Genomic DNA, 25,413 nt, shown 5'->3' with positions numbered 1-25,413 from the left:
GATAAGTTATTCCACAGCTTTTATAATGCTATTGATTGCTTGTAGCATGGCCAAGCAGCTGTCCTATTTCTCACTTTGTTATTTTATTGCTAGCACTGAAATAAAATCACTATTTATTTGTACTTCAGCAGGGACAAAGGACCTTGGAAATCTGTTGTGTTGGGCACTGCGTGAGCAAGGCTAAGAGAGGTTCCCTGCCACGGGCAATTTACAGGCTGGCTATATGATGAGACGTCAATGAACGGGTAGGAGCAGCAGGAACTGATGATAAAAGCCAGTTGCCTTGGTCACAGAGGTGAGTCAAAGCCCCAGCGTCAGCCCCAGCACCTGGCATCTCAAAACGCAAGCTGGAGCAGGAATGAGACTGAAAGTGGGGAAAATTTAATGCAGTTTGGAAAAGTGAAGACCTCAGGAACATAAACCTCTTTGGGCATAAACTTAAGGAGTGTTTTGTGACCACATCTGCGGTCTCCAACTGGAGACAAACCCTCCAGCAAGGCAGAGAGAATCAAGGCAGCTTTAGTGATAATGTTTCCCTTCTTCTCGTGAGTTTTACAGTTCAGGGTTAGAGGAATAACTCTACTTTGACAACACATCACCACTACAAGACTCAGATCTCCATACTTCCCTGCTGTCAGATAACAAAACTCAGCTTCCGCATAACCAATACTGGCACAGCTTTCCTTGTGTTGGTGGAGAAATGGGTCAAATTCACCAAAGGGAAATCACTGAGGGAAATCACAGAACCTACATCTAGCTCAGAGACACCTGTGTTGAAAATGCTCATCCGCAGGTGGGAGAAAGTACCACAAATGCTCATTGTGTTCCCAGTCCTCCCCAGGTAGCTACTGTCAAGTGTCAGGGCTAGGCTGAACTTTGGTCTGATACATTAAACCATCCCTGTATTTATTTTCTAGGCCTGTAACTCACTCCTTAACAGGAGCCTTACTTACCAACAGCAGCGCGATGTACATGAACAGGATTGCAGCCACTACCAGGAGAACAAGAGACCAGAGGAACCAGAAGCCCAGGTTCCCATAGTTATACCTAAAAAGCAATAAAACCTTATCATAGCATTTGTGGCACGTTAGCAGAAGGGGCTGCAGGGAAAATATATTTGAAGGAGAAAACGCCAGAAAGCTGGAGGAGCTACAGAGGCGTATCCCAAGCAGAGAGAGGGAAGCTTTCCTTTTTATCCAAAGGCTCAATAACATTATTACACCTGAATAACATTATTACACATTATTATATATTATTATATATTACATATATATTTTATATGTTATATATATAATATAATTATTATTATATATTTGTATTATATTATATTATATTATATTATATTATATATTTATATATACAATATATAGCATTATATATATATATTATATTATTATAACAATGAATAACATTATTACACCTCCCCTTCTCATGGTATTTGAGCTATCTGGATGGCATCTAATTTTAGGGGCCAGATTTACATAACTGCTACCTACACAGTGCAGAAGGAAAGGATTTGCATAAAACCACACTGGTTATTTCTCTGTCTCCAGACTGGGAGCATGCGATTCTCTTTGCTCTGAGATAGCTGCTGCAATACCTCTGATGCCAGCCACTATGCTTCTTCGGAGGGAACAGGAAAAAAGATGACCAAGGGAAGGAAAGAGCCATTTAGTCCCTTTCATTCACCATTTTTGCAACAGCGGTTGTTATCTTTCTCACAAATCCACACTTAAACCTGTACACCGTAGCCAAGCAAAGGGCAGAGCCTCAGCACCTCTGGAGACCCTGGGAGTTCATTTTGGGTGCCAGAACCAAGATGTGAAGGGACCAAAGCTTTGGCTCATGACTGAAGTGCCCGGCCTACCTGGGGTGTCTCATTAAAACCCGAGTGGGAAAGGAGGAAAACGTGGCACTTACCAGTCAAAGTTGTTGTAGTCATTTTTCGCTTCACCCCACATGTACAGGAAGACGAGAGAAAAGCAGAAAGCTCCAACAAGCAACGGGAAAAACACGCATTCCCGCTAGAGAGGGAGAAGAAGGACAATCGGTCAGAGCCTCGTTCACTCCGAAAAAAGCAGAGCAAACAGCAGTCACTGCTTGCTTCTAGGCTGTCCGTGAAACACGTGGCTTGATGCTGGACCTTCTGAAGCCGACCTTGTCCTACGAGGAGAGGCTGCGAGAGCTGGGGCTGCTGGGCCTGGAGCAGAGGAGGCTCCGGGGGCTGCCAGCCATGGCCACCAGCACTGCCGGGAGGTGCCGAGAGGCCGGAGCCAGGCTCTGCTCAGGGGTGCCCGGGGCCAGGCCCAGAGGCCCCGGGCCCAGCCTGGAGCCCAGGAGGTGCCCTCTGCCCCTCAGGAAGCACTGCTGGGCTGGGCGGGTGCTGGAGCCCTGGCACAGGCTGCCCAGAGAGGGGCTGGGGGCTCCTCCTTGGGGATCTCCAGCAGCCGCCTGGACGTGGGGCTGGGCCCCCTGCTCGGGGTGGCCCTGCTGGAGCAGGGCTGGCACCACAGGGACCCGCAGCTGCCCCACACCACCAGCCACATGGGGACACTCTCTCCATGGTGGCACAGACAAACTGAGCCTGCCAGAGAAGCACAGCAAGCCCTCCAGCCCCAGGAGCTGCCATCTAGGACACCAAGAGACCGCGCTGGGCTCTAAGGGAGGTCAGGCCTTTGACCCACAGCATCAACTGCTTCTCAGCTTGGACTGACTTTTCCCAGTGCAGAAATGAATGTCTTTGCTGATTCTGAGCTAATTTACCGTCTTGCAGCAGCATTTCCCAGGCTCGGTCCTTCTGCGTTGGTACCGCTTCCACCGGCAGCTGTAGAAACCCGCCAGGCAGGAGATGAAGGGCTGGTGCTCGTACCTCTGCAGCAAGTGCCGACGTACCACCTTCAGCTTCCCAAACTTGATCCTCTTGAGGCTGGTGGAACTGGCCTCCATCTGAAGAGCTTTATCTCATCTTCCTCCTGAAATGAGGTCACAAGATTGATGTGAGTCTCCTTGCCTTCGGGGTAAGCTTTTTGTGTCAGAATGAGAGGAATTGTTCCCAAGAGGATGCAGAGACCAGCAGGAAAGGTGGCTGAGGACACCCCACCTAACTTTATACCCCTGAGAGAGATGTCTAGAAGAAAAGTACGGTCATTTCAAGTCCCCTGAGTGGTCAGTGGTTATAACTTTGGTGCTCTGCATCACCTCTGAGGGAACCTCTGCCTCCCTTTGACTCTACAGGGAGCTCTGGGAAAGGAAATCATTAACTTTAGCCCTCCATGCAGATTCCCAAATAATGTCAGATGAACCTGAGATGAACTTAGCCATGGGAATTAGCTCAATATCGCTGTGACCTCTCTGCAACCCCTTACCAGTTTAAGTAGTTCAGGTAGGAAAGGGACCAAAACTCTCCCAGGACACAGCCCTCTTATCCCAGAAAAACTGCAGCACTGCAGAGACCGATCCCTGATGGAAAAACTATTTCCTGACTCAAAGAGCTCTACTGGCAGCGTGTTGGAAGGCCAGAAAGAACAGCTGTAAAGATGCACACATGGGAGATCTGTTCATAATCGGGACTTTAAACAAAGACTCCGGTGGTAAATTGCAGCCGGTGTTAGCAGTGAAGCGAAGAGCACAGGGGGTGTGCCAGCAAAGAGCAATTTGCCCAGCAGGGCACTGTCGAGACCACAAGGAAACATTAAGGAAAAATAGTCCTGTGTTGGCAGACGAACAGGCACCGCTATCCATCGCTTCTTTGGAGAACAGAGATAGCCTGAGATGCTCTCCGAGTGCCATAGTGCCCCCGAGTCCGTACCGGTCATGTTCAGATGCAGGCATATCTGCTGCAAAGTCCCAGCTCAGGAGTCCAATCCCCTTAATTTATCTGATGTAATAACAGTAATTTAAGAGCAAAAATGAACAGATTGCTGCACTACACACGTGGGTAAAATGTACATGTAAATAGTTTGCAAACAACTCCAAGTCCTGTGTTTCTTTGCAGAAATGAATGGATAACAGCTTGCAAATTGACACTACATAAAAACAACCCCAAAAATCCAGCCCTATGATCAGTTTGCAGAAGGCACAAATAAAACAAGATGCAAGTTAAAACGGAAATGATGCTCTCCTGATGTATTTCCTGCTATATGTTCCCAGCCTAACAGCAGCTGGGTTGCAAAGGAGAGGGGATGGAAATGAAGCACAAGAGTTGTCAGTTCAGGCTGCTCCTAACCAAGAAGTGCCCGCGTGTGCCATGCCCTGAATGCCTTCCTGAGACAGAGGTGTTTGTCCATCCACGACACTCAGTTCACCAGCATCAGATCTGGAGGCAGCAGGAGGTCACCCCCTGGTAAAAAATTGATGCTGCTCTCACATGGCGACATGGTGAGCCTGCTCTTGAGTAACCCAGCACAGAGGGTTTGTGGGCTCTGTGCCACCGGTGAGTGGTGTAGATGACATTTGATCCTGCTGTCCTAGTCACCTGGACTAAAATATACCTGGCATAAGCCCAGCGATTGCCAAATTGCCCCAGCTGTGTCTTCTGAATACGTTTGAACCTTCAGAGCTCTCACCAGAAGGTTTACATGTGCCATGCGGGTGCAGTATTTGTTACCTTCTAGTAGGATCCCTAGACCATGATTTTCCCCATCAGTGAAGCACAGCATCGTTTTTTTCCCCAGCCCTTTATTTAATGCTTCATCCTTTCCCTCCAGCAATAGCAATGAAGACACTGGTTCAAAACCAGCAGCTTTGCTGTCAGAGGACCATGAAATTTGCTACTGCATTCTTAATGGAGACACGAGGCTCACACATCGATATTTATCCATCAGTGTATAGGATTTGACAGGAAAACTGATGGCAGAGACCTCAGCACATTGTCCTCTCCATCTGGCTGGCGGGATGTTAAATCTGGATGTTAGTCGAGATGTTAGACTAGCTCTCTCATAAAAAGGGTGATGGAGATACCACCAGCTCCCAAGACAGGCTAATCCTCTCTGAATTTGCTCTACCATTAACAGTTTTTTTTCAGTGCCTGGCCTCATGTCTAACAGTTTAAGCCCACCACTTCACGACCTGATCTTGATGGATCTAGAGAGGAGAGTAAATGTTTCCTCTGTTACGTATTTCACAACTGTTTGGATGACTGCCGTCTCGCTGGAGCTTTTGGAACGGGTAAGCACAACATCTCACATAATGGGAAACATTCACGTAGCAGCCTTTAAGAGAGCTTCTTAACCACGGCCAAACAAACCAAGAAATCCTCTTGAGCATCCACTTCCTGGCAGCATGAGGTGGGTTTGGGATGTCCACGTGCAGATCGCAGAGCCCTCGGTGCTCAAAGGGTTCATCTTGTCTCACGGCTGAGCCCTGGGACCCCGGATAATGTCCTCAGGGGACCCTGGCACCCACTGCTTGTCATCCTTTTGGGAAATGACACTTAGAAAGCTGAAGTTTCGGAATCTCAGTTTGCAAATTCTGCACCGAGGAACATCTGCAACCCAGGAAACGTCTTCAGAGCTGTTTATAAGAAGGAGCCCATCATCCTCAATCATCCTCTACCATTCTTCCTCTCCAGCATGGACTGACTAGGGGATGAGAGCTCCTGGGGCTGAAATCCTATCCTGCCCAAAAGAGAAACAGCAATGCACAGAAGACCTTGCAGTGACCTGCCAGCCCCATCCAGAAGTACAAGAGGCTGCCGGAGGTTAGAGACCAGGGATGCCAATAAAGCCATTATATCACAGCTGGTGGGAGCAGAAAGCTTTCAGCCAAAGCTGAACGTGCCCTGCCAAGCCCCAGATCATGACTTGCCCCACAGCTGCTCCTGCTCCCACTGGGCATGCGGGGCTCACACTGGAAAAGCAAATGGGAGACTTGGAGCCCCACGGCTGCAAGGGACTGCTGGGTCCACTGGGGAGCAAAGCACAGGAGATGCTTGAGATATCGAATAAAGAAGGCATTTATGTGTAAATTCAAAGGAAAGGGTTGATAGGGATAAAGAAAACCAGGCCTTTCACACAAGGGCAGGCAGAAATGTCCCTCTCAGATCCAAATGGGTTCAAATCCTCAGCCTCCCCGTCCTTCTCTTTCTCTGTGTCCTCAGATATCGTGTTTAATTTAATGCAAGCTTCCTCACACCTCTGCCCCCCTTCGCTTTCTCCATGACCCTCCATCCCACAACCTCATCCTTGCTCCCAAATTTCCAGCCTGCTGTTACAGCTGCACTGGGGCGTTCAGAAGCCACAGAAACATCTCTCCCAAGGTATGGCCGAAACTGCAATGCCTCAGACCACATCAAGCACTGAAGCCTTTGACTTCACTAGCACCTGATCCCAACAAAGATAATATCCCGGCTTCTGGACCCAGCAACTGGGATAAAGGGGCAAAGAACATTGCAGCATATGGTGGGTGCAGAGTCCAAAAGACAGGAGGGCCACACGAGGATCTGGAGCAGTTCAGCCATTGTTAGGACACAGCAAGAGACCTCACAGTGCTTGGTCTAGATTTGAAGCAGAGTGCTCCTAAAACTTGGAGGCTGCCTGCAACCCCTCCCCAGCTCCACCAGGCAAAAGTAAATGGCTGGAAAAAGGGGACAGCATACCCCAAATCCATTCACTGGGAAAGCCATGGGAGCAAAGAGCAAGCAGGAAAACATGCATCAGCAGGAGAGCAAAGTTTAGGGCTTCAGCAAGTGAGCCATGACAGCAGTAACACATGTTTTCCAGCTCCATAATCCCAAGAGACCTCAGGTCTTTCCCTTGCAAACAGAGACTGTTTGCTCACAGATAAGAGTCCCCGTAATTGCAGGCATTTGAGCCGGGCTGCTCATTTCCCACTGCTCGACAGAGAGGGAGGAAAAGCATGAGAACTAGCCCGGGGGGTGGTGGAGAAATGAGCTGGAGAAAAAATTGGGAAATATATTCAGCTGCAAAGCCTGGATGCAGAAGGTAGTGCAAGCAGAGCTGGCTGGAGAGGCAAGTGCACGAGCAAGGAGAGGATCCTTGCCTTATTATTGTTATTATTATTATTATTTGATGCTTAGAGCTGGGGAACTCATCTTCTGAGTGGTAAACAGGTACAGAAGCCAAACCTGGCATCACCTATAGCTTTCTCCTTGAGGCTTTGAAGTCCATGCTTTCTCCTCAGCATCATGATGCCTTGTGAAGCCTGATGCAGGCGGCAGGTAGGGGTGATCCCTGCTTTGCCCATCCCATTTCTAAGGGATTTGGACAGAATTTGGAGAGAAAGTAAACCCTGTGCCAAGGCTGAGCCTTCCCAGCGCCTGCAGCTCCTTCACCTGATGGTGGAGATGCCACTGAAGTCGCCTGGCACAGGGACCCCCAGTGCCATCCCTCTGCTCTCTGGGGACATCACACCCTGCCCCTCCACCTGGGAATCTTCAACATTATCACACCAACAAATCAGAAGGATTAAAATCAACATCCAGACATGGTGCTGGTTGGTCACCGTCCCCATGAGCTGCACACAGACCTTGCCACCAGCCAGAAAACTCAGCAAAGAGCCTCCCTTAAACCTGCATTTCCAGCCCACAGTGTGCCCAAGGATCTGGATCACAGCCTTGGTTTCCTCTTGTTCTACTGCCATCAGCCTTCACTTTCTTTTCAGAGCACAGAAGAGGTTTGACACAGGGAAGGAAGAAGGTTGATTTGAAACACGACTAGTCAACACCTCCCCGTGATACGGGATATACATCCTTTCCTTTCCCTGGCAGGTGATAATTATAATTTATCAGCAAGACATTCAACAGCTTCTTTATTAGCCCTAATTATGCCTTGCTTCTGCGTGGGATCCCAGGGAGGATGTGCAGCTCGACTCGAGTGTGTGCAAAGTAGCCCTGAGGACTGATTAGCTGTTGGTTTGAGGCAGATGACAGCCCTCAGCACACAGAAATGCTGGGCCTTACCCCAGAAAATAATGAATGAACATGGAAAGAGAAGGGGTTAATGAGGAATAAGTGCTCCCGTGGCTGCAGGAACAATACTCGTTTCATTTTGTGTGCTGTTGTACACCTCCAGCATGCAGTGGCTGTGGCTCTCAGAGCTCTGGGGAGGTTTCCAGCAAGGTTAATGTCCCGTGTTTTGCAATATGCCTCCGCAGTTTGAACGGTCATAAATAATCACGCCTGCTTCAGACAAATGAACCTGAAAATACAGATGAAGCTTTGCATCTCTTCGGGTTGCAGAGGGACTTACAGAGGAGTCGGTGCTGAGGCTCAAAGGTCAGCCATCCAGCATGAGTTGTGCTGGGAAGGGGTGCTGTACCCTGCTCAACACGAGCCACACTGGCTGGTTAGACCAGGATTCATCTGAGGATGCAGGCAAATGGATTTTCCGAGGCAACCAACCATATATTTTGGGGTGGAGGTGGGGGTCAACTTGACAAGCCCTACAGGAACCCCAATTGATGAGGATGATCGGTACGGTTTTGGAAACACTTCTGCCAGCCCCAGGCTTCTGCACATATCCCTGCGTGGAGAAGCAGACATCACTCCGATGGTGATGGGCTCACCTCAGAGCAAAGCCAGGCATCATCCATGAGAGTCTGGAGCAGAAAAGGTACCTTAATCCCTGCCTTTATTTCAGAGGGCTCATCATAGGAAGGAACGCTTCAAAGTTGAACCACGTTTTAGCCCAAATTACTTCTTTTTAAACCTCTCCTTTCCCCAAAAATTGTTTGGTCTCCCTTCACTTCAAGAAACTCTCACAGTACGCTCTCGCGTTTTGACCAAGTTTGTCCCCAGCCCCCGGGGTTGACTCATTATCCACAACCTCTTGCAGAACCCTCGTCTAATCCTAATCATCACCATCACAAATCACAGCTGGTTTTCTTCATCTTCAAAGCACTTTGCGGGCTGCCTCTACGAATGCGTGCCTAGGAAATTATTGGCCAAGCCTCAGAGCATGTGCGATGGATTTTGTGCAAATGCTTTCAGTTTTGTGTTGAAACAGGCAAGGGGAAATTGTCGTGTTTGTCAAAGGGCCTCACAGCACTACAATAGATTTTTCCCTCTTTCCTGCTAGGAGCAAAATGAGTGTTTAGGATAAAGGCAATGAATAGTAGCTTAGTGGCTTGACATAAAAATAAAAATAAAAGGAAGAAGAAAAAGAAGGGGTGGAGAAAGACTTCCCAAGTGCCACGGCATTGGCTGGACTTTTGGCTGGAGCCGTCCCTCCTTACACGGAGACTTCCCAAAAGGGCCGCGTGGTTTTGGGTCTGCAGAGGTTCACCTGCTGCCCCAGTCCCTCCATCTTCGAGGAGCAAAGGTGTAGGACTGGCACGTATGGGGATGCTTTCATCTACAGAAATTTTCCTTTGAGGGGGAACAGGAGGTAAATCCCAGCATAGCTGTCCCGTCGGGTCGGGGTTTGAATTATTTTTTCCTGCCAGTTGCTTGTAGAGAGGTTCCAGCCCACCTACCTTTCAGAAAGGTCCACCCAGCTCACCCCGCTGTCCTTCTGGGAAGTCCTGCCCGCCCCAACCCTCCTCACGGAAGGTTCCACCAGCCCCAACTGTCCTTCCAGAAACTTCCACCGCACCACTCGAGTGAAGGCCACCCCCAGCCTTCAGCCCTTGTCAGTCTCAGGTCTCCAGGACCCCAAGGACTGAAGCTTCAGCCCCTCCATCATGGGGGGACAAGAGGAGGAGAGGGCAGAAGCTGCACCGACCCCTGCCCTGGGGCTTGTTCCTCCAGGGAGGGGATGCTCCAGGGCCAAGGGGAGAAATGGGGGAGAGAAAATTCTGGCTGAGAATAATAAAGTCCTAAACTCTGACATCAAGTGTTGACCCAAACGTAGCAGGTTTTTATGCTGTGGTGTCTCTTTCCTGTAATTTGTCATGAGCTAAAATGTGGAGAGGGTCCAGTTCAGCCATGGAAGGGCCTGAAAAACATCAGAAAACTCAAGTAAAATAAAATAAAAGGTCGACATTCACTCATAGGACATGGCTCTTTCTTTCTCCTAGAAGACGAATTATAAGGCCTGGAAACAAGGTGGGACTATGTAGGTGCAGAACCAGGGGTAGTGCCCCAGGAGAGCCCAGATCTGCACACCAGGGCTGCCAGATATCGGGGTGTTAAAGGGCTCCACTTGCAACGAGCCCCAGGATCGCATCGCTTCCCAAACTTCCCTTTCAGGCTCGTTTCATTCACGCCCACGAGAAAGCTGAAGGGTTGAGAAATCCCCCGCTGAGCAGCCAGCGTCTCGCACGCGATGCTGGAGCAGCAGCAGATGAGGCGGGATGTCCCGGCTGGGACAGGAGATTTTTTTTGCTTAAAGTGAAGAGGGAAATGCTGTGTGGCATTAAATATCCATTAATGCAGAAGCAAGGCTTCTTTTTGTCCTGTGGTACTTTGCTGCATATCCCTAGAGGCATGATGCACTGCACAGCATCAAATTTGGGGTTAAAGGACCTTGTGGGGGTTATTACCTGCTAGACCAGAGCTTGGGGTGGGCTTCGAGCCTCCCTACATGAGACTCGTCCCCCCTAGAACCAGAGGACACTCCCTGGGCAGCCATTCCCGGTGTCTTCACCTGCCCTGCCTCTTCAGGCCACTAGCCACCATGGTGGCCAGCCCCCCAAAACACCCTGGAACAGCCACGGCATTGCCCCACCACATGTGGGGTGGCACACAGGTAGCTCTGGCCCCATTGCTGGGCCATCAGCAGTTCCTTTCTTCTGTTTTTTACCCTGGGAGCCTTCATATAGCTGATTTGTAACCCATGAGCTTGGGTTACAGCCCCACATTGCTCAACATGTCCGTTATATGGATGTCCAGTCTTTTGGGGGAGCTGGATTCCCTCTTCTGGGCACTGCAGGTGGGCAAAGGCAGAAATTAGCCCCCAAAAGGGTCGGGAACTGTGAGCTTCCAGCTGTGAGCACAAGGAGGTGGTTGAAGCCAGATGTCGGCCCCAGTCACAAGGCAGCCGACAGCCCCGAGATCAGGGACACGGTTTGGTGGGTGACATTGGTGGTAGGGGGATGGTTGGACCAGATGATCTCGGAGGGCTTTTCCAACCCTAATGATGCTGTGATTCTATGAGATGTCCGTGTCCACATGTCATTTTGGTCATGCCAAGAGCGAATGGGGAGCACTGGGGAGATCCTACCTACAGGTCAAGCCTGAAAACAAGCCTGAAACTCAAAGCGACTGGTTTGAGAGGAAGCTGCTCCCCACATTTCGGCGTGGTCAACAGGAAGGTTTTGTCCTCACCTGGCTCATAGCAACTTTGCAGGTGGTGCAGGGCATGGGGCTGTGCTCAGCATGGTCTCAGGTCACACATGGAGCTCAGCCTGGGGCTGTGCCCCTGGGTGGCCCCCAGCTCTCCAAGAAGTCTCCGCCACCCTTGAAAAGTGGCCACAGCGAAGAAAAAAGGGCTGGGGAAGGAGGAGGAATAAATCCCTTGGAAGCCAAAAAAAAAATAAAAAATTAAAAATGGTGCTCAGAAAAGGGGGGAAACATTCCTTTGAAGATAAATCCCACTTTGTGCAGTTCAGCACATCCTGGCTCGGCTCCCACTCTGCTCCTGGGAATTCCTAAGCGGCTCTTTGTGCCCTACTGCTCAGGGGAGATGATGAGATGGGGACGCAGCGTGGGGGACCCCCGCCGGCCCCCCCAGCCCTGCTGAGGGCAGCGCAATGCCGCCAGCGCCATCTCCAAGGGAAGACTTTGTCAGTCGGCCAAAAGGGGGAGAAGAAAAGAGGTCTGCAGATCACATACCTCCGCCGGCGGCTCTGCAGAGCCCTATTCAGCCAGGACAAAGGACGGGGGCCCTGGACGGTCACCGCCCGAAGCCCCCAGCGCCGGCCCTCCCGCGGGCTGCCCGTGTTAAAGTTCAGGGTTTGGAGCAAAACAGCCCTGCAAGGAGGGGAGGAAGGGACGCTTTCCACGCCGTCGGCCGGAGGTTTCTCTATTCAGCTATCCGCAGCATCCATATGCATCAGGGCTGGCCCGTTTTTACCCCGTAACAATGCCGCCCCGCTGTTCCCAGCGCACCCCCAGTGCTACGCGTTTCTGCATAAGTCATCGCAGGAAAGTTTTGCATGGATTTAGGGAAAGGATGGCCTGACACTCAAGATCCACGCCCAAGATCCCCATCCTGATTCCAGCCTCCCAGTGCGGTGGAGCCATCACCCAGAGCCTCATTTTCCCCCTCATGAACATCTCGATCAGCACTCATTCCCTGTGCCATTTTCCATGGGGCAAGGGCGTGCTGAAAGCACGGTGAAAGCAGCAGATGACGACTTCACAGCTCATTTCTTTTTCACCCATCGTGAAAATCTCCATGGCCTGCTCAGCAAGGCAGGTGCATGGTGGTTTTCATCGCATGGGCACCACCTCGTGCAGAAAACCAGCGTGCAGGACCCCGATGGACAACCTCAGGACCTAGGGTATGGTTGGCTCTGCTGGGTCAACACCCAGCAGCGCTCACATCCCAACAGATCAGAAGAGGGTAATTTATTTAGCCATAGAGTTTGTGGTGGGTGTTTCAATTCCTCTGTTTTAGTTCCTCTAGGACCCATCTCCTCCGTGTTTGAGTGGTTACAAGGAGTGAAGAGGAATGGGTACAACTCAACCCATCCAAGAGCAGGCATCTTGAACAGGTTGGATGAACACAGCCAGAGTGCCAGGGCATGAATCCAGCCCAAGACATAAGGACATTCATCACTCCAACCCAAAAATCCCAAGCACCATTTCTTGGGCCTCCCAGGTTGCCTCGATTTAAGTATGGCCCTTGGGCACCAAAGCCCATTGCTGCCTGGAAACCCTGCCTTTGCTCTGGGTCTGTCCCCGCTGCAGTAGGAAGAAATGCAGGATTTCTCCATGCATGGTTAAAGGAAGCAGTCACGGGGACCACAGAAGTTCAACAGGCTGATTGAAGGCGGTAGTTCCCAATGCTGTAGTGCCTCATTCTTGTGGAATGGCCCCAAAACATCAAGCCCCAACCAACAGTCACCATAACACAGTAACACAGGCACAGCCTGGCAGCAGGCGAGGGAAGGAAGAGGTAAAGCACTGCTTGTGTAGTTTGGGGGAAGGGGAAGAAAAATGGATCAGAGCCGTTCACCTGCATTTCACGCCCAAATTGGGATTTGCCTAAGCAAGAAGCTTTAAGAAGTTTTCAGGGAAACGGAGCACTTCGGAGAGCGCTGACCCCGCAGAACCTCTCAGACCGCTTTAAGGCATGAATCAATTAAAGCAATCACGGAGCAAAGGTTAATCAGTAGCAAGTACATCTTAAGAAATAAGTAGCCTTTTAAAAAGCCATTGCTCCTGCCAATTCCTCCCCCCTCCCCTTCTTTTCTAAAGTGGCTTTTAGTTCTCGGACTCTGGAGACCTTCCAAAATAAGTCCTGTGATTAAGAGTGGCTGCAAAATCGTGCAGCGGCAGGGGATGGACCCGAGGTAGTCACAGCAGCTCGGTACCACGGGGGGCTGAACACCTTCCAGGGGCCTCCAGCTTAATTAGAGCAGATGGAGGCGGGAGGGATGAGGGATTGCTTTTTGCAGTTAGTTTTGAGAAGGGAGGAAATGAGGCGGGAGGGTAAGGAAGGGACTGGCTCCACAACAGGTCTACGCAAGCAGCGAGGCTCCAGCCCGAGCATGCAGGCACACGGCGGTGCTTCGAGCTGTTCCCGTGCCGTGTCCTGCCTGCAGAGGTGTTCCTCCTTCGGGCAGCCTCCTCTGCTCCCCTGCACAGGGTGTCCGAGCCGAGCCCATGCTCAGCCTGGTGTGAAGCCCACCGCAGGCATCCTCTCCGAGCTGCTCCATCCGTTGCCTCCCTTCCTGTGGGATCTGGAGCCCAAAGGATCTTCCCAACTTCTTATCCTATCCACTCTTCTCTGAAATAGTCCAAGACCCTCCTGTCCCAAGCCACCAAGAGGTCACTTGGGCAGGATTTGCTCCACGTGGGGAGGATGCAGGAGCCCATGTGCCGGGTTAGGGCACCTCAGCTGATGGGTGATGCCTTCGGGAGCCGCTTGCACACAATTATTACAAATATTTTTCTGAAGCTTCTGGGCTCTTGCACAGCAAGCAAACAAAGCCTCATTGCCCCAAAGCTACAAATGTAGAGAAATAATGCTTCTTGTGTGTCTTGGCTGTTATTTTATCACACTAAACACCACCATACATCAACTATTTGCACAGAGGAACTTGCTAAGACACACGCAGTCCCGCAGCAAGTGATCACCAAGATTAAAGAGCTGCTTTTTCATCACCCCTAATGACACCTCAAGCCCAAAAGACACCATCCAGTCACCTCCTCGGTCCAATGCCATGCCATATTCTGTGATTCTGTGGTAAGAAAGCCACGGGACCGGCTGTGAAACCCAGCTTTCTATTTCTCTGCAAAGTTTCCAGGTCGCCCTGGAAACCCTGCACACCTTTTAAACATTTCAATTGCAAAGTTGCAAAGAGGCAGCTTTGGCTCCCTTCGCATGCGGAGCATTTTTTCAGTTAAAATCCAGCTGGTCCCACAGCACATTCTGCATTTTCTTTTGTTAAATGCAGCTAAACTCTTTGAGCAGCTGTAGGAAATTATTTCCCTTCTCCTTTACCCTTCCACCTGGTGTCATGTGCCGGAGAATAAGTCCAGAGAGAGACTCCCTTTGGAGACCTGGATTCCCAAAGAAAAAGTAGGAGGGAAGAGAGGGTGATGTACACCCTCTGGACCTCCAGCCAGATGAAATCTGCGTTATCCAACCCCAATTGGTCCCCGCGTTGACACCAGCTAACCGAGCTGCTCCTGATTTACACCAGCACGCAGCCCTGCACCAGGGCACGCAGCCTGGGGAAGGGAAGAGGTCGCCCATCCGAGCTGGCTCGCAGCGGGTGGCAGACCCGAGAGCCTTTGCCCCCTTCCAGCCATCCCTACCAGGTCTCTATGATTTGCAGCTCTTCCCAGATGTTTGCCCTTTCACGGGTTATTTGCTCCCGGGACGACCTCCCTGTTCACACGCCGGGCAAGCTCGCGGAAAGAAAGAGAGGCTCCTTTCTCCCGTTTACTATGGAAACAGCCCTTTATCCGAGGCATTACAAATGCTCAGCCGCCAGCTCCCTCCCACCAGCCCCCGGCTCCAGCAGCCCCACCGGCCACCCACCGCTCACGTCTCTCCCCAGCTCCCCTTCCTCCCCTCAACAGGTGACGGCAAACTTCTCTGGCAGGGGTGCCAGAGCGAAGCCGGACTCCTAAACTCCTTTTTCTCTCCAAGAAGTCACCGGGAACACCCCCCTTTGCAAATAATCCCCTTTTGTTCCCGCTTCTCCCCATCCTCCTGCTTTTCGGGCTTTGTTTCTCTGCCACCCAGGCAGCAGCTGCGACAATCGCCCCGCTGTCGGACGCCAACCAACACTCTCAAAACTCCAAAGAATACAAGAAAAGTCCTAAAAATCCACCTTCCCCCTCGCAAAGCTAACTTTTAGGGCAGGCAGGAACGGGCAAGGAGGTATGCATTTCACATAGGTGGGGGGAATCTTTAGCACGAGGACGTTGGAGGTAACTCACCTCGCCGGGACGCACATGGAGGGGTTATTTTTTGCTTTCTGCTGCTCTTGGATCGCTGTGTCCTCTGCTCGTGACACTCAGGACCCGAATGGTGGCACCGCTGTGTGACACCCAGTGTTAGGGAGGCTGCCGGAGCCGTCCCTCCCACCGTAGGAGGGGCCACGTGAGGCTTCATAAATTCAGCCCCCCGAGGCTGGGAAAATTAAAATCCCATCGTGGGATGGGGGCATGGCTCCTGGAGGAGCTGGGGACTCATGGGTGAAGCCGGGTTTGATCCGTCCCACGCCCTGCCCACCCAGAATGTGAGAGGCTGGTGTTAAAACGCTGCCCTGGCAGAATTATGTGTCCGCAGGTTGGGATTCGAGGAGATATCCCAAAGGCGATTTGGGCAAGACATCGCTGATCTTCAGAATTAAAACTAACAAGCTTCCTCCTGGAAAGCATCTCCTGCAGCCATGAGCCCGGGGCATGAAACTGTAGCACACAATTTCTGAGCAGCCCCAGATGCAAACAGTGCTTATTTTATTTTATTTTATTTATTTTTTATTTTGCAATGGTTTTTGGCTTTAAGATCTTAATCCTATTAGAGACATAACTCCCTTTGGAGGGGGTGAGGGGCAGATCAGTGCAACAAAAGCAGTTTGTGCGGTTGAATTTTGTAACTTCCAATGCATGGTGGCCTTTTAGAGGGATATCCGTGAAGTTTCTCAGGCTATAAGGCTTACCTTACACAGCTCCAACTTCTATTTAGTTCTCCACTGCACAAGAGGCCAAAAAAAAAAAATCCCCCCTTGCCCCAAAGGGCTGCCTGAAATGCCACCACTGCAGGCTTTTCATCCCCATCACTTTTTACACTGGGATTTTTCCTGTTGGATGAAGAGAAGGTCCCTGAAAAGAAAATTCAGCAAACTGCTGTCTAAATGGAGAGGAGAAGAAGGGGGCAGAAATGATGGCCCAGTGTTTTTTAGGCAGATCACATTACAAATATAAACTTTTGATTAGAAGATGGGCCACAGAGATGACAGCCTGATTCACTCTGAAACCTAATGACGAGCAAAGGGCATATAAGAGTTCCACTGTAAAAGCAGTACTGGTAATCCTTGGGTAGCACTAGATCCTACAGTACCATCATTTTCCTTTGGAGTTAGAATATTAAATAATGAGGGAGCCACAAAAGGTTGCTGAAGGCAGAAGCAGCTGTTTCTGTTGCTGCTTGTTTCTATTCCTGACCACCTTCAAGCTAACACTCAGCTGGCTGGGGTAGAGGCATGGCGTGGGGCTGTGTGCAAGCCTGTAGATAAATTACTTGGTTTATGGTCTGATTTCTGGAAAACTGATAGCGAGGGCAGGGAAGGGTGAGACTGAGAAGCCTGATGGCACTGATACGATGCAGGGAGCAGCAAGAGCAGCTTCCCCAGGTACCTGACAGGTGGGTGTCCAGCAGTTTTAGTCTCTGGGGTTGATGTGCTGGATTATCCTCCTGAGCGGTGTGCTTGTGGCTGTGCTGAGCCCAGTTTCACTGCGGTCCTTGCCCGGGCTGCCTTTCCTCCAGCTGCTGCATCCTCAAGGTGTGGACAGGCTCCATTGGGTATGTGGGGAAAAAGGGGACAGGGCTGAGCAACATCATCAGCACAAAACTCCTCCCTGCAGCAAAGGGCAGACCATGAAAAAGGAAAGGACCATCACTGAAAACACAACCAAAGCCCTACCCCAAACCAGCAAATATCCCTGCTTCCCCCCCCCCCCCTCCAAAATACCAGCGTGCTTTTGCATCCTGCCCTTTCCTCTGGGTGCAGAGACGCAAAGCCCTCGGTTTGCTCTGCGATCACCTGGCAGATGACGTAGGGGCAGGGCGGGGGCTGCTCTGCCTGCGGTGTCTTTGGCTCAGAGTTCAGCAGCTTATCTCAACCAGAAAATCCTTGCCCGGTGTCCCGGCCGGTGTCCCAGCCCTTCCAGCAGCTGACATTGAAGGGAGAGCAAGCGAGCGGGGTTGTTATCACGCTCCACGTGATGGACCTCATCCAGACCTGCTTTGCACCAGGACCTGCTGGAGCCCTGCCCTGAGGTTTATGAGCCCATAAAGAGGGCATCTGCGGGGGCCGGAGCCGTAACAGCCCGGCTCGGGGATATCAGCCTTGAACTCCGCTGAATTTTGCCTCTATTCGTGTCAGGAGAAGATAAAACCGCGGGGGAACGGCACAAACAGGGAGCGCCGGGAGCAGGGACATCTCGGTGCCCAGGTGCCTGACTAGATGCAGAGTCCCGGGCTGCATTTTGGTGAGAAATAATCACATTTTCATCCTACCACTGTCTCCCAGTGGCTTGGGACATTTGTATCGATGGGGTCGGTCACCCCTGGGCTGAGCTTGTGTCCCCGCTCCGTAGGGTTGCACAAGGAGCTGCTGCGGAGCCTTGACAGCAGGTGACTCGTGCAGGGAGCGAGGTCCCCGTAAGATTAACCACAGAAACTGCAGTGTTTGTGGGCAGGAACGATACAGGAGGAGGGCAGGAGGGGACTTCAGCCCCTGCTCTCCCCTGGGGTTGTTCTCCTGTGGCAGCAGGCAAGTCTGCCTTTTGCAGGGAGCTGTGTCCCACCGAAAGGCAGACGGTCCAGTTAGCGATGGGCTGGGGGTGGAAAGGAGCAGGGGTTCAGTAAGGAGAAGCACAAAGTCCTGCAGCAGGATGTGCTGGGGGCCCCCAGCTGGGCAGCAGCTCTGCAAAAATGGACCTGGGTGTCCTGGTGGGCACCGGGTGGAACGGGAGGCAGCCACGTGCCCTTGGCACTCAGAGGCCTCGTGGTCTTCTGGGCTGCCTGGGGCAGAGCAGGGCCAGCAGGCCGAGGGAGGTGATCCTTCCCCTCTGCTCAGCGCTGCTGAGGCCGCCCCTGCAGTGCTGGGCCCAGCGCTGGGCCCCCCAGCCCCAGCCAGAGCTGGGCACCCTGGGGAGAGCCCAGCGCAGGGCCCCCGAGGTGCCGAAGGGCCTGGAGCACCTCTGCCGTGAGGAGAGGCTGCGAGAGCTGGGGCTGCTGGGCCTGGAGCAGAGGAGGCTCCGGGGGCTGCCAGCCATGGCCACCAGCACTGCCGGGAGGTGCCGAGAGGCCGGAGCCAGGCTCTGCTCAGGGGTGCCCGGGGCCAGGCCCAGAGGCCCCGGGCAGAGATACCTCCAGACCCTCGACACGGGGCATGTCTGAATGTAAAGACTCTGAGGGCAGCTTCATGCTGAGCGAAGGAGGAGCAAAGCCCATGTAGACGTGCCAGAGGTTTCTTCTAGAGCCCGTGACCTGCTGGCTGCACACCTTACCCAAAGCGTCAGAATTTAAACTCAAAAATCAGCTTTAGGCAGCCAGGCAGTTTCTCCTGAGCCCTGGGACTTACAGCTGGGCTTTGAGCATCTTCTCCTAATGAGCTACATCCCTCGGGCAGGCAGCCAGCTGGGACCACACAGATTTATCCTACAGCCCAACGCAACACCCAGCTGCAGGGAGCACAAATACAGGCTGTGGTATGGCCAGGGAAGCTTTCACGCTGCACCCCAAAGCTCTCCCTCCCACAGCAACAAGCGCTCTGCCTCTTGTAACTCCATTGCCTACTCTCCTTCATGGGGCTGGTGCTGCTGCATTGTGGTCCGGCTTGCATGGCATTACAAAAAAAGGGTGAAAGCCTGTCCTCTCCTTTCTTCTTCTCTGTTTCATGGCTGTCTTTTAGTCATCATTTTGCTCTTTCCCAGCAGAAACTAGGAGTTTGCAATGCGGGTCAAACAGGAGGATGCAACTTGTGATAACCCAAAGGTCCAAGGAAGTCTCAGTGAAGCAGATTCAAGGAGCAGCGAGGAATGAAAACCCCTGGGAAAAGCTCAGGAAAATGCCAAACGTTTCTGTGCCTGAGCAGAGTGAGGTGGGGGAGACACCGCTGGATGTCAGGAAAAGAACACAGAGAGGTTTTGCTTTGTTTTCTGCCTGCTCTGCTGCTCTGCACTGCCTCCTCCTGCCTCACGCTCCTCCAGATTCAGTGGGTCAATCTGGACCAAGGCGTTTGTCCCTTCTCTGGTGGCCCCCGGGTTATAGGGACACCCTGCTACACCCAGCAGGGACGTCACAGCGAGGTTCCCCCACCCCTGGGTTACAAACCCCATGGCTGGGCGCCCTTTAGGGACCAGCACCAGCTGCTCCTGAGCTCCACTGAGTTTGGAGGGGCTCAGATTTGGTGCTCCAGTTTCGATGTTTCCAATGGCCCAGGCTGTGCTTGGTGGCACTTGACCTCTCCAGAGGCTTCTCACCCTTCTGCCCATGGCCCTTTATGGCACAATCCCAGTGTGCTCGAGTCCTGGACACCACTAGAGGACTTTAGCTTGAGCAGGACAGGGGAAGCCACCTTGCACTCATCCCATAGCTCTAAGCAGGCCCTGATGCTGGTGCCAATACCTATCAAACCCACCAGCTGTCACAGCACAGTGGTGACAGGTCCCTTCCCTCTAATCACGCTTAGCGAGTATGGGGCCACCAGAAGGCCCCAGCAGACCTGGGGGAAGCATGAGGGCACCTGCAGGCACCCACCCTGCTGATGCTCAGACATGCACCGTGGGGACTCTTCTCCTCTCCTCTCCTCTCCTCTCCTCTCCTCTCCTCTCCTCTCCTCTCCTCTCCTCTCCTCTCCTCTCCTCTCCTCTCCTCTCCTCTCCTCTCCTCTCCTCTCCTCTCCTCTCCTCTCCTCTCCTCTCCTCTCCTCTCCTCTCCTCTCCTCTCCTCTCCTCTCCTCTCCTCTCCTCTCCTCTCCTCTCCTCTCCTCTCCTCTCCTCTCCTCTCCTCTCCTCTCCTCTCCTCTCCTCTCCTCTCCTCTCCTCTCCTCTCCTCTCCTCTCCTCTCCTCTCCTCTCCTCTCCTCTCCTCTCCTCTCCTCTCCTCTCCTCTCCTCTCCTCTCCTCTCCTCTCCTCTCCTCTCCTCTCCTCTCCTCTCCTCTCCTCTCCTCTCCTCTCCTCTCCTCTCCTCTCCTCTCCTCTCCTCTCCTCTCCTCTCCTCTCCTCTCCTCTCCTCTCCTCTCCTCTCCTCTCCTCTCCTCTCCTCTCCTCTCCTCTCCTCTCCTCTCCTCTCCTCTCCTCTCCTCTCCTCTCCTCTCCTCTCCTCTCCTCTCCTCTCCTCTCCTCTCCTCTCCTCTCCTCTCCTCTCCTCTCCTCTCCTCTCCTCTCCTCTCCTCTCCTCTCCTCTCCTCTCCTCTCCTCTCCTCTCCTCTCCTCTCCTCTCCTCTCCTCTCCTCTCCTCTCCTCTCCTCTCCTCTCCTCTCCTCTCCTCTCCTCTCCTCTCCTCTCCTCTCCTCTCCTCTCCTCTCCTCAGGGCTAACCAAACATTAAAGCACATTCCTGAGAGCATTTTCCAAACGCCCCTTGAATGCTGGCAGGCTTGGGGCATCAACCACCTCCCGAGGAAGCCTGTGCCAGTGTCTGAGCACCCTCATGGTAAAGAAACTTTTCCTGCTGTCCAGGCTGAGCCTCCCCTGGCACAACTCCGTGCCATTCCCACGTAACCCAACGTCGGTGCCCAGGGAGCAGAAGCCAGTGCCTCTCTCTCTGCCTTCCCTCCTCAGGGAGCTGCAGGGAGCAGCGAGGCCACCCCACAGCCTCCTCTTCTCCACCCAGGTGCCCTCAGCCTCTCCTCTCAGCACCTGCCTTCCAGCCCTTTCCCCACCTTTGTTCCCCTGCTCCGGAGGTGTCGGCACTCCTCAACGCCCAGCTCTCAAGGTGAGGTGCAGGACGCCTCCTCCAGACCGTGGCACAAACCTCGAGCAGATGGAGGTGGAGGACGTGGGATGGTGGCCAAGGACCGTGCTGGAGCACCACAACCATCTCCTGATGCCTGCTGGGGTGTGCTGCCTGCCTTCAGCCTCCAAACTTGGAGCCTTGCAGAGGCAGCAGGGAAACACAAAGAGGAATTATCCCCAGTGCAGCTGCCCGGAGAGGGCAGCACAGCCCCAGGAATTGGAGGGGAGCAGCCAGGTTAAGCCCGGCAAGCTCACGGAGTTCAAGCTCTAAATTCTCCCAAAAGATGAGCCTCGGGACCAAAACTTGGGACCCTTCTGGGCAATAAAAATCAGGGATGCAGGAAAAACATCACTTATATAAAGTGCAGCAGTTTTCCCTGATGCTTGCGATAATAACCCTCTCTTCCTCTCTTGTACCTACCAGCGTATTGCCTCTGCTCCTGCTCATTCCCCCCACTTCGCTCCCAAATAATAAGACCCTGCAGAACTGTTCCCACCAGTGAAAACGTTAAATTTAGGTATGAAAAAGTAAAAGTTTAAAGATCCAGGGCAGGTTTTGTGAGTCCCAGTGCATATTTAGCCTTGGGACACCCCTCTGAGATAATCAGAGGTACATTTCCCTCCCGTGCAGGTGGAAAAAAAAGGCAGCAGTGGGATGAGAGGACTGGGGTTGGGAAGCATTTTGCAGCCCCGAGGTTTCAACCAGGAACTCTGCACAAGCTCCTCTCCTTTGCCATGGGACTAAAATAAAATAAAATAAAATAAAATAAAATAAAATAAAATAAACACTCAAGTAATGGTGTTGAGGGAAATACTGGCAGAGCCACCAGCCCCGTTACCACTTTTTCAGGCACTTTTGGGGTACGTTACCAGGCCCTCCGGTCTGCCTGGTGCCCGGCTTTGTGAAGTTTCACGAGGGGAGCAGCAGGATGCAGGATGACACAGTTTGGCTGCCTGGCTCTCATGGGACAAGGACATGGACATGGGATGCACATCGCAGCAGTGCCACCACCAACTAGTTTGCCAGCTCCCCCTTCCAGATGTTCCCTTTTCTTCCAGCTCCCCCTCCGACATGGGGCTCAGCACCCAAATGGCTTGTGAGAGCTCGGCAGGGCTCCCAGCGCCAGGAGGCTGACCTGGGAAAGTCCTCTTCACGTTAGGCTTGGTTTCTTGGACTTCCAGCACCCAGCTCTGCCCTACAGCCACAAGCGGATAAAATCCTACAGCAGGGGGCTTGTGGGGGCACACGTGTCCTCCCCTTAATATTCCTTAATCCAAGCTGGGACGAGGCACTTGCACAATTATGTAGGTGATAAACTCCTGCTCTTGTCATCAGCCTCACCCTACTGACCCCACATGTAAAAGTGATGCTGGGGAGGGCAGCTTTAGGGACCGATCCCAAATCCTCCCCCGTTTCCTCCTCTGCACCTGCAGCCGCAGACACCAAGCTCTGCCTGGGGAGACAACAGGCAACCAGGAGGGTCAATTTCACCACCTGCCTCCTCCTCTTCCTCCTCAAGCTGGGCTCTACATCCTGCTTCCACACTGGTGTTTCTCAGAGCATTAATGACTTCCAAACAGGTGAAAATAAGCAGTAGAAATCACACTTTCTGCATCAGCTTTCAGCGTAAAGTCACTTTGCTCTATCAAGTAAGATCTAATTAAAACAGATCAGAGAAACACAACTCCTTCAAGCACCCCCCAATTCATTTCTGCAAGCGTCATTGAAACAAAGGGGAGGAGAAGCAGGTCATTCATTCAGGTTTTATTTAAGGTTTCAGCTTTGCTTTCTAAATGGCTGAGCTGACCCTAACAAACCGGGCACTACCGGAGAGTTACACCAAGGCAGTACAAAGAAAGAGAAACACGTTTTCCAGCTGATTTTAAAACGGCAAATGCCCTTATTTCCCAGCAGGACAAGACACACAGACACCTGGCAGCAGGTCAGATTAGCTCCAGCTCACTTAGCATGAGTTGTTGCTCAAAGACATAAGGCTCAGTCCTCACTCTGAGCACCCCTTCATTGCACAGGAGCCCCCCGCTCCTTCCTGCTCCCAAACAGGATGCCTCAATCCACCGCAGGCTGCTTCAGCACCCTCCAAATTTCCTCAGCAGTTGGGAAACTGAGCTTTTACCTTTTGCATCCTCCTACCCCAGCACCCGTCTTCTTCCTCAGACCAACACCATCTTCTGTTGCCCTCCCACCCCTTCCCTGGGGGCATCCATTTCGGCTGCAAGTTTCCATCCAGCCCCCGCCGGCATCGCTGTTCTGCCACCACCGGCAGCTCCCTGCTTCTCCAAGACCCCAGCCTTGATGCTGAGAGCTGTCATTAGCAGCAAACCATGAGATCCGCCCTAGGACATTATCTATATGCTCAATCCAGTGCGTTTACAACCCCAAAATACATCCACATGTTCTCTATTACTATCAAAATAAGCCACTGAAAAGTCTCCGTATTTTATGCTAGGGAGACAAACAGACTCAGCCTTCACCTTTGACAGCTTCCATATGAAAGATGCTGGGGAATCTGTAAGCTCGTAATTAAGAAAGGCGTTCAAATACGTACCATTCTTCTTGGACTTTGGGCTGGACCTTTCACTGCCAGCTGAGCTCAGCAAACTTGAAGTACCAGCAGCCTACAGGCCACTTCAGCCCATCCTTGCATGGTAAATATCATCTGGTGATACCAACCCTTGATACCTTGAGACAGACACGTTCGGATACTAACAGAGATCTCAGCTCAGAAGCGATCTCAGCTCAGCCAGCCCCTCTCACCCAAACTCTTGGCCCCACTGAAATTAAATCAATCATTTGTTTAAAGAAAACCTAGGGCTGCAGTAATCCAGCTCAATATCAGCTCTTTAAATATAGGAAGCTTGAAATGCACCAGCTGCTTCTTAAATACGATATTCTTCAGTGCTTTGGAAAAAAAAGAGATGAGTTTTACCTTCCGCCACCACCAGGAGCTCTGGGAGCTGTAGCACGTTGTGCCATTTCGGCACCTAACCTGATGGGGTTGCTGAGGATCCCATAAAAACAAAGCAGGTTTTCAGGATGGATAGTCAAACTGAATATTTCATGTTCTCATATAGAAGAGAGAATCTAATAATCAAATAAATAAGGGCTGTGATTAAAAATGGTTCAGACTCAGTAGAATTAGTTCATACTGTAGGTATATTAAAATATATTTTAAAATGCTACCAAATCAGTTCTCTTCTCTTGGAAGTTGCGTTCAAATCCCAGCAGTAAGGATGTTCTCAGAAAAAAAAATAAGAATTATTGTCAGACACTTGTGCTAACAGCTCTCTGTAGTGACCAGAAAGTGCTGTAAAAGGCTATGCAGCAGCTGCCACCAGTGCTGAAGCTGAGCGATGCCCAGATGAACCTAAGAGTAGAGAAAAGGATCCATCTCTGGACAAAAAAAAATGTATCTCATTCTCCTAAACTAACTACATTCTTTTATTTATCTTTTTATTTAAGATTTCTGAGACCATGAAAACACGATGCGTCTGTTAACTTGGAATTGGGGCTAGGTACAAAGTAGCAAGTCAACTTCTTTCTCATCACAGGTTGGTAAAATAAAAACAGGAGAAGATGACAGGTCTACAGCCGCTGTCTTACAGCTTCCCAGAGCACAGCTCTCAGTCCTTACCAAACCAGTAAGGACCAATTCACAGCTGAAGTCAATGAGACAGAAGCACATCACAGGCTTAAGAATGGGGAGAAACAGTCACTCCTGCAGATTCCTTTCCAATAGGCAACAGAGAATCCAGCAGAGTAACTTAAATACAAGTCACCCTTTTTACCATTTTTCCTCCTGCAGAAAAATAAGCTCACGGATTTGCTCGCAGGTAGGGCACATCTGCATTACCACTCTCACCTCAAAGGGGTGTCAAGGATGGAGTGGGAAGGGAAGGCGAAGGGAAGTCAGCAACATTCAATAAATTCATGGATCAGGTTTAATCCTGTGCTGTCCAAAAAAGTCAATTGGTGGGTCGGTAAAACCAGAGCCACATTAGATTTTAGACCTAGTGAGCTCTAGCCCATCATTCCTTCCACCGCACACATGGCATTTTGAGACTTGCATAGAAAATAAAACCAAACTCCTCACCAAAGAGAATTATTCGAGGGTAGTGGCCTTCCCT

The 25,413-nt window shown here is 51.6% G+C and overlaps 2 protein-coding genes across 13 annotated transcripts in view; both read right to left on the bottom strand.

Moving 5' to 3' along the window:
* LOC308187921 (serine/threonine-protein kinase PAK 1) overlaps positions 1-25,413 on the bottom strand; it is a 115,515-nt gene that overhangs the window by 17,304 nt on the left and 72,798 nt on the right. The gene's annotated exons all lie outside the window — the stretch shown is intronic.
* Positions 14,279-19,804, bottom strand: LOC308187744 (uncharacterized protein; the record flags this gene model as incomplete). The annotated part of the gene is made up of 3 exons (XM_080575985.1): positions 14,279-14,307; positions 14,888-18,783; positions 19,793-19,804. The coding sequence occupies 2 exons, from the start codon at positions 19,802-19,804 to the stop codon at positions 17,806-17,808; spliced, it is 990 nt and encodes a 329-aa protein (XP_080432111.1). The 3' UTR covers positions 14,279-14,307; positions 14,888-17,805.

Source organism: Anser brachyrhynchus, assembly GCF_964034855.1.
Source record: "Anser brachyrhynchus genome assembly, chromosome: 1".
Classification (NCBI taxonomy): Eukaryota; Metazoa; Chordata; class Aves; order Anseriformes; family Anatidae; genus Anser; species Anser brachyrhynchus.
This window is presented reverse-complemented; position numbering and strand designations above follow the sequence as displayed.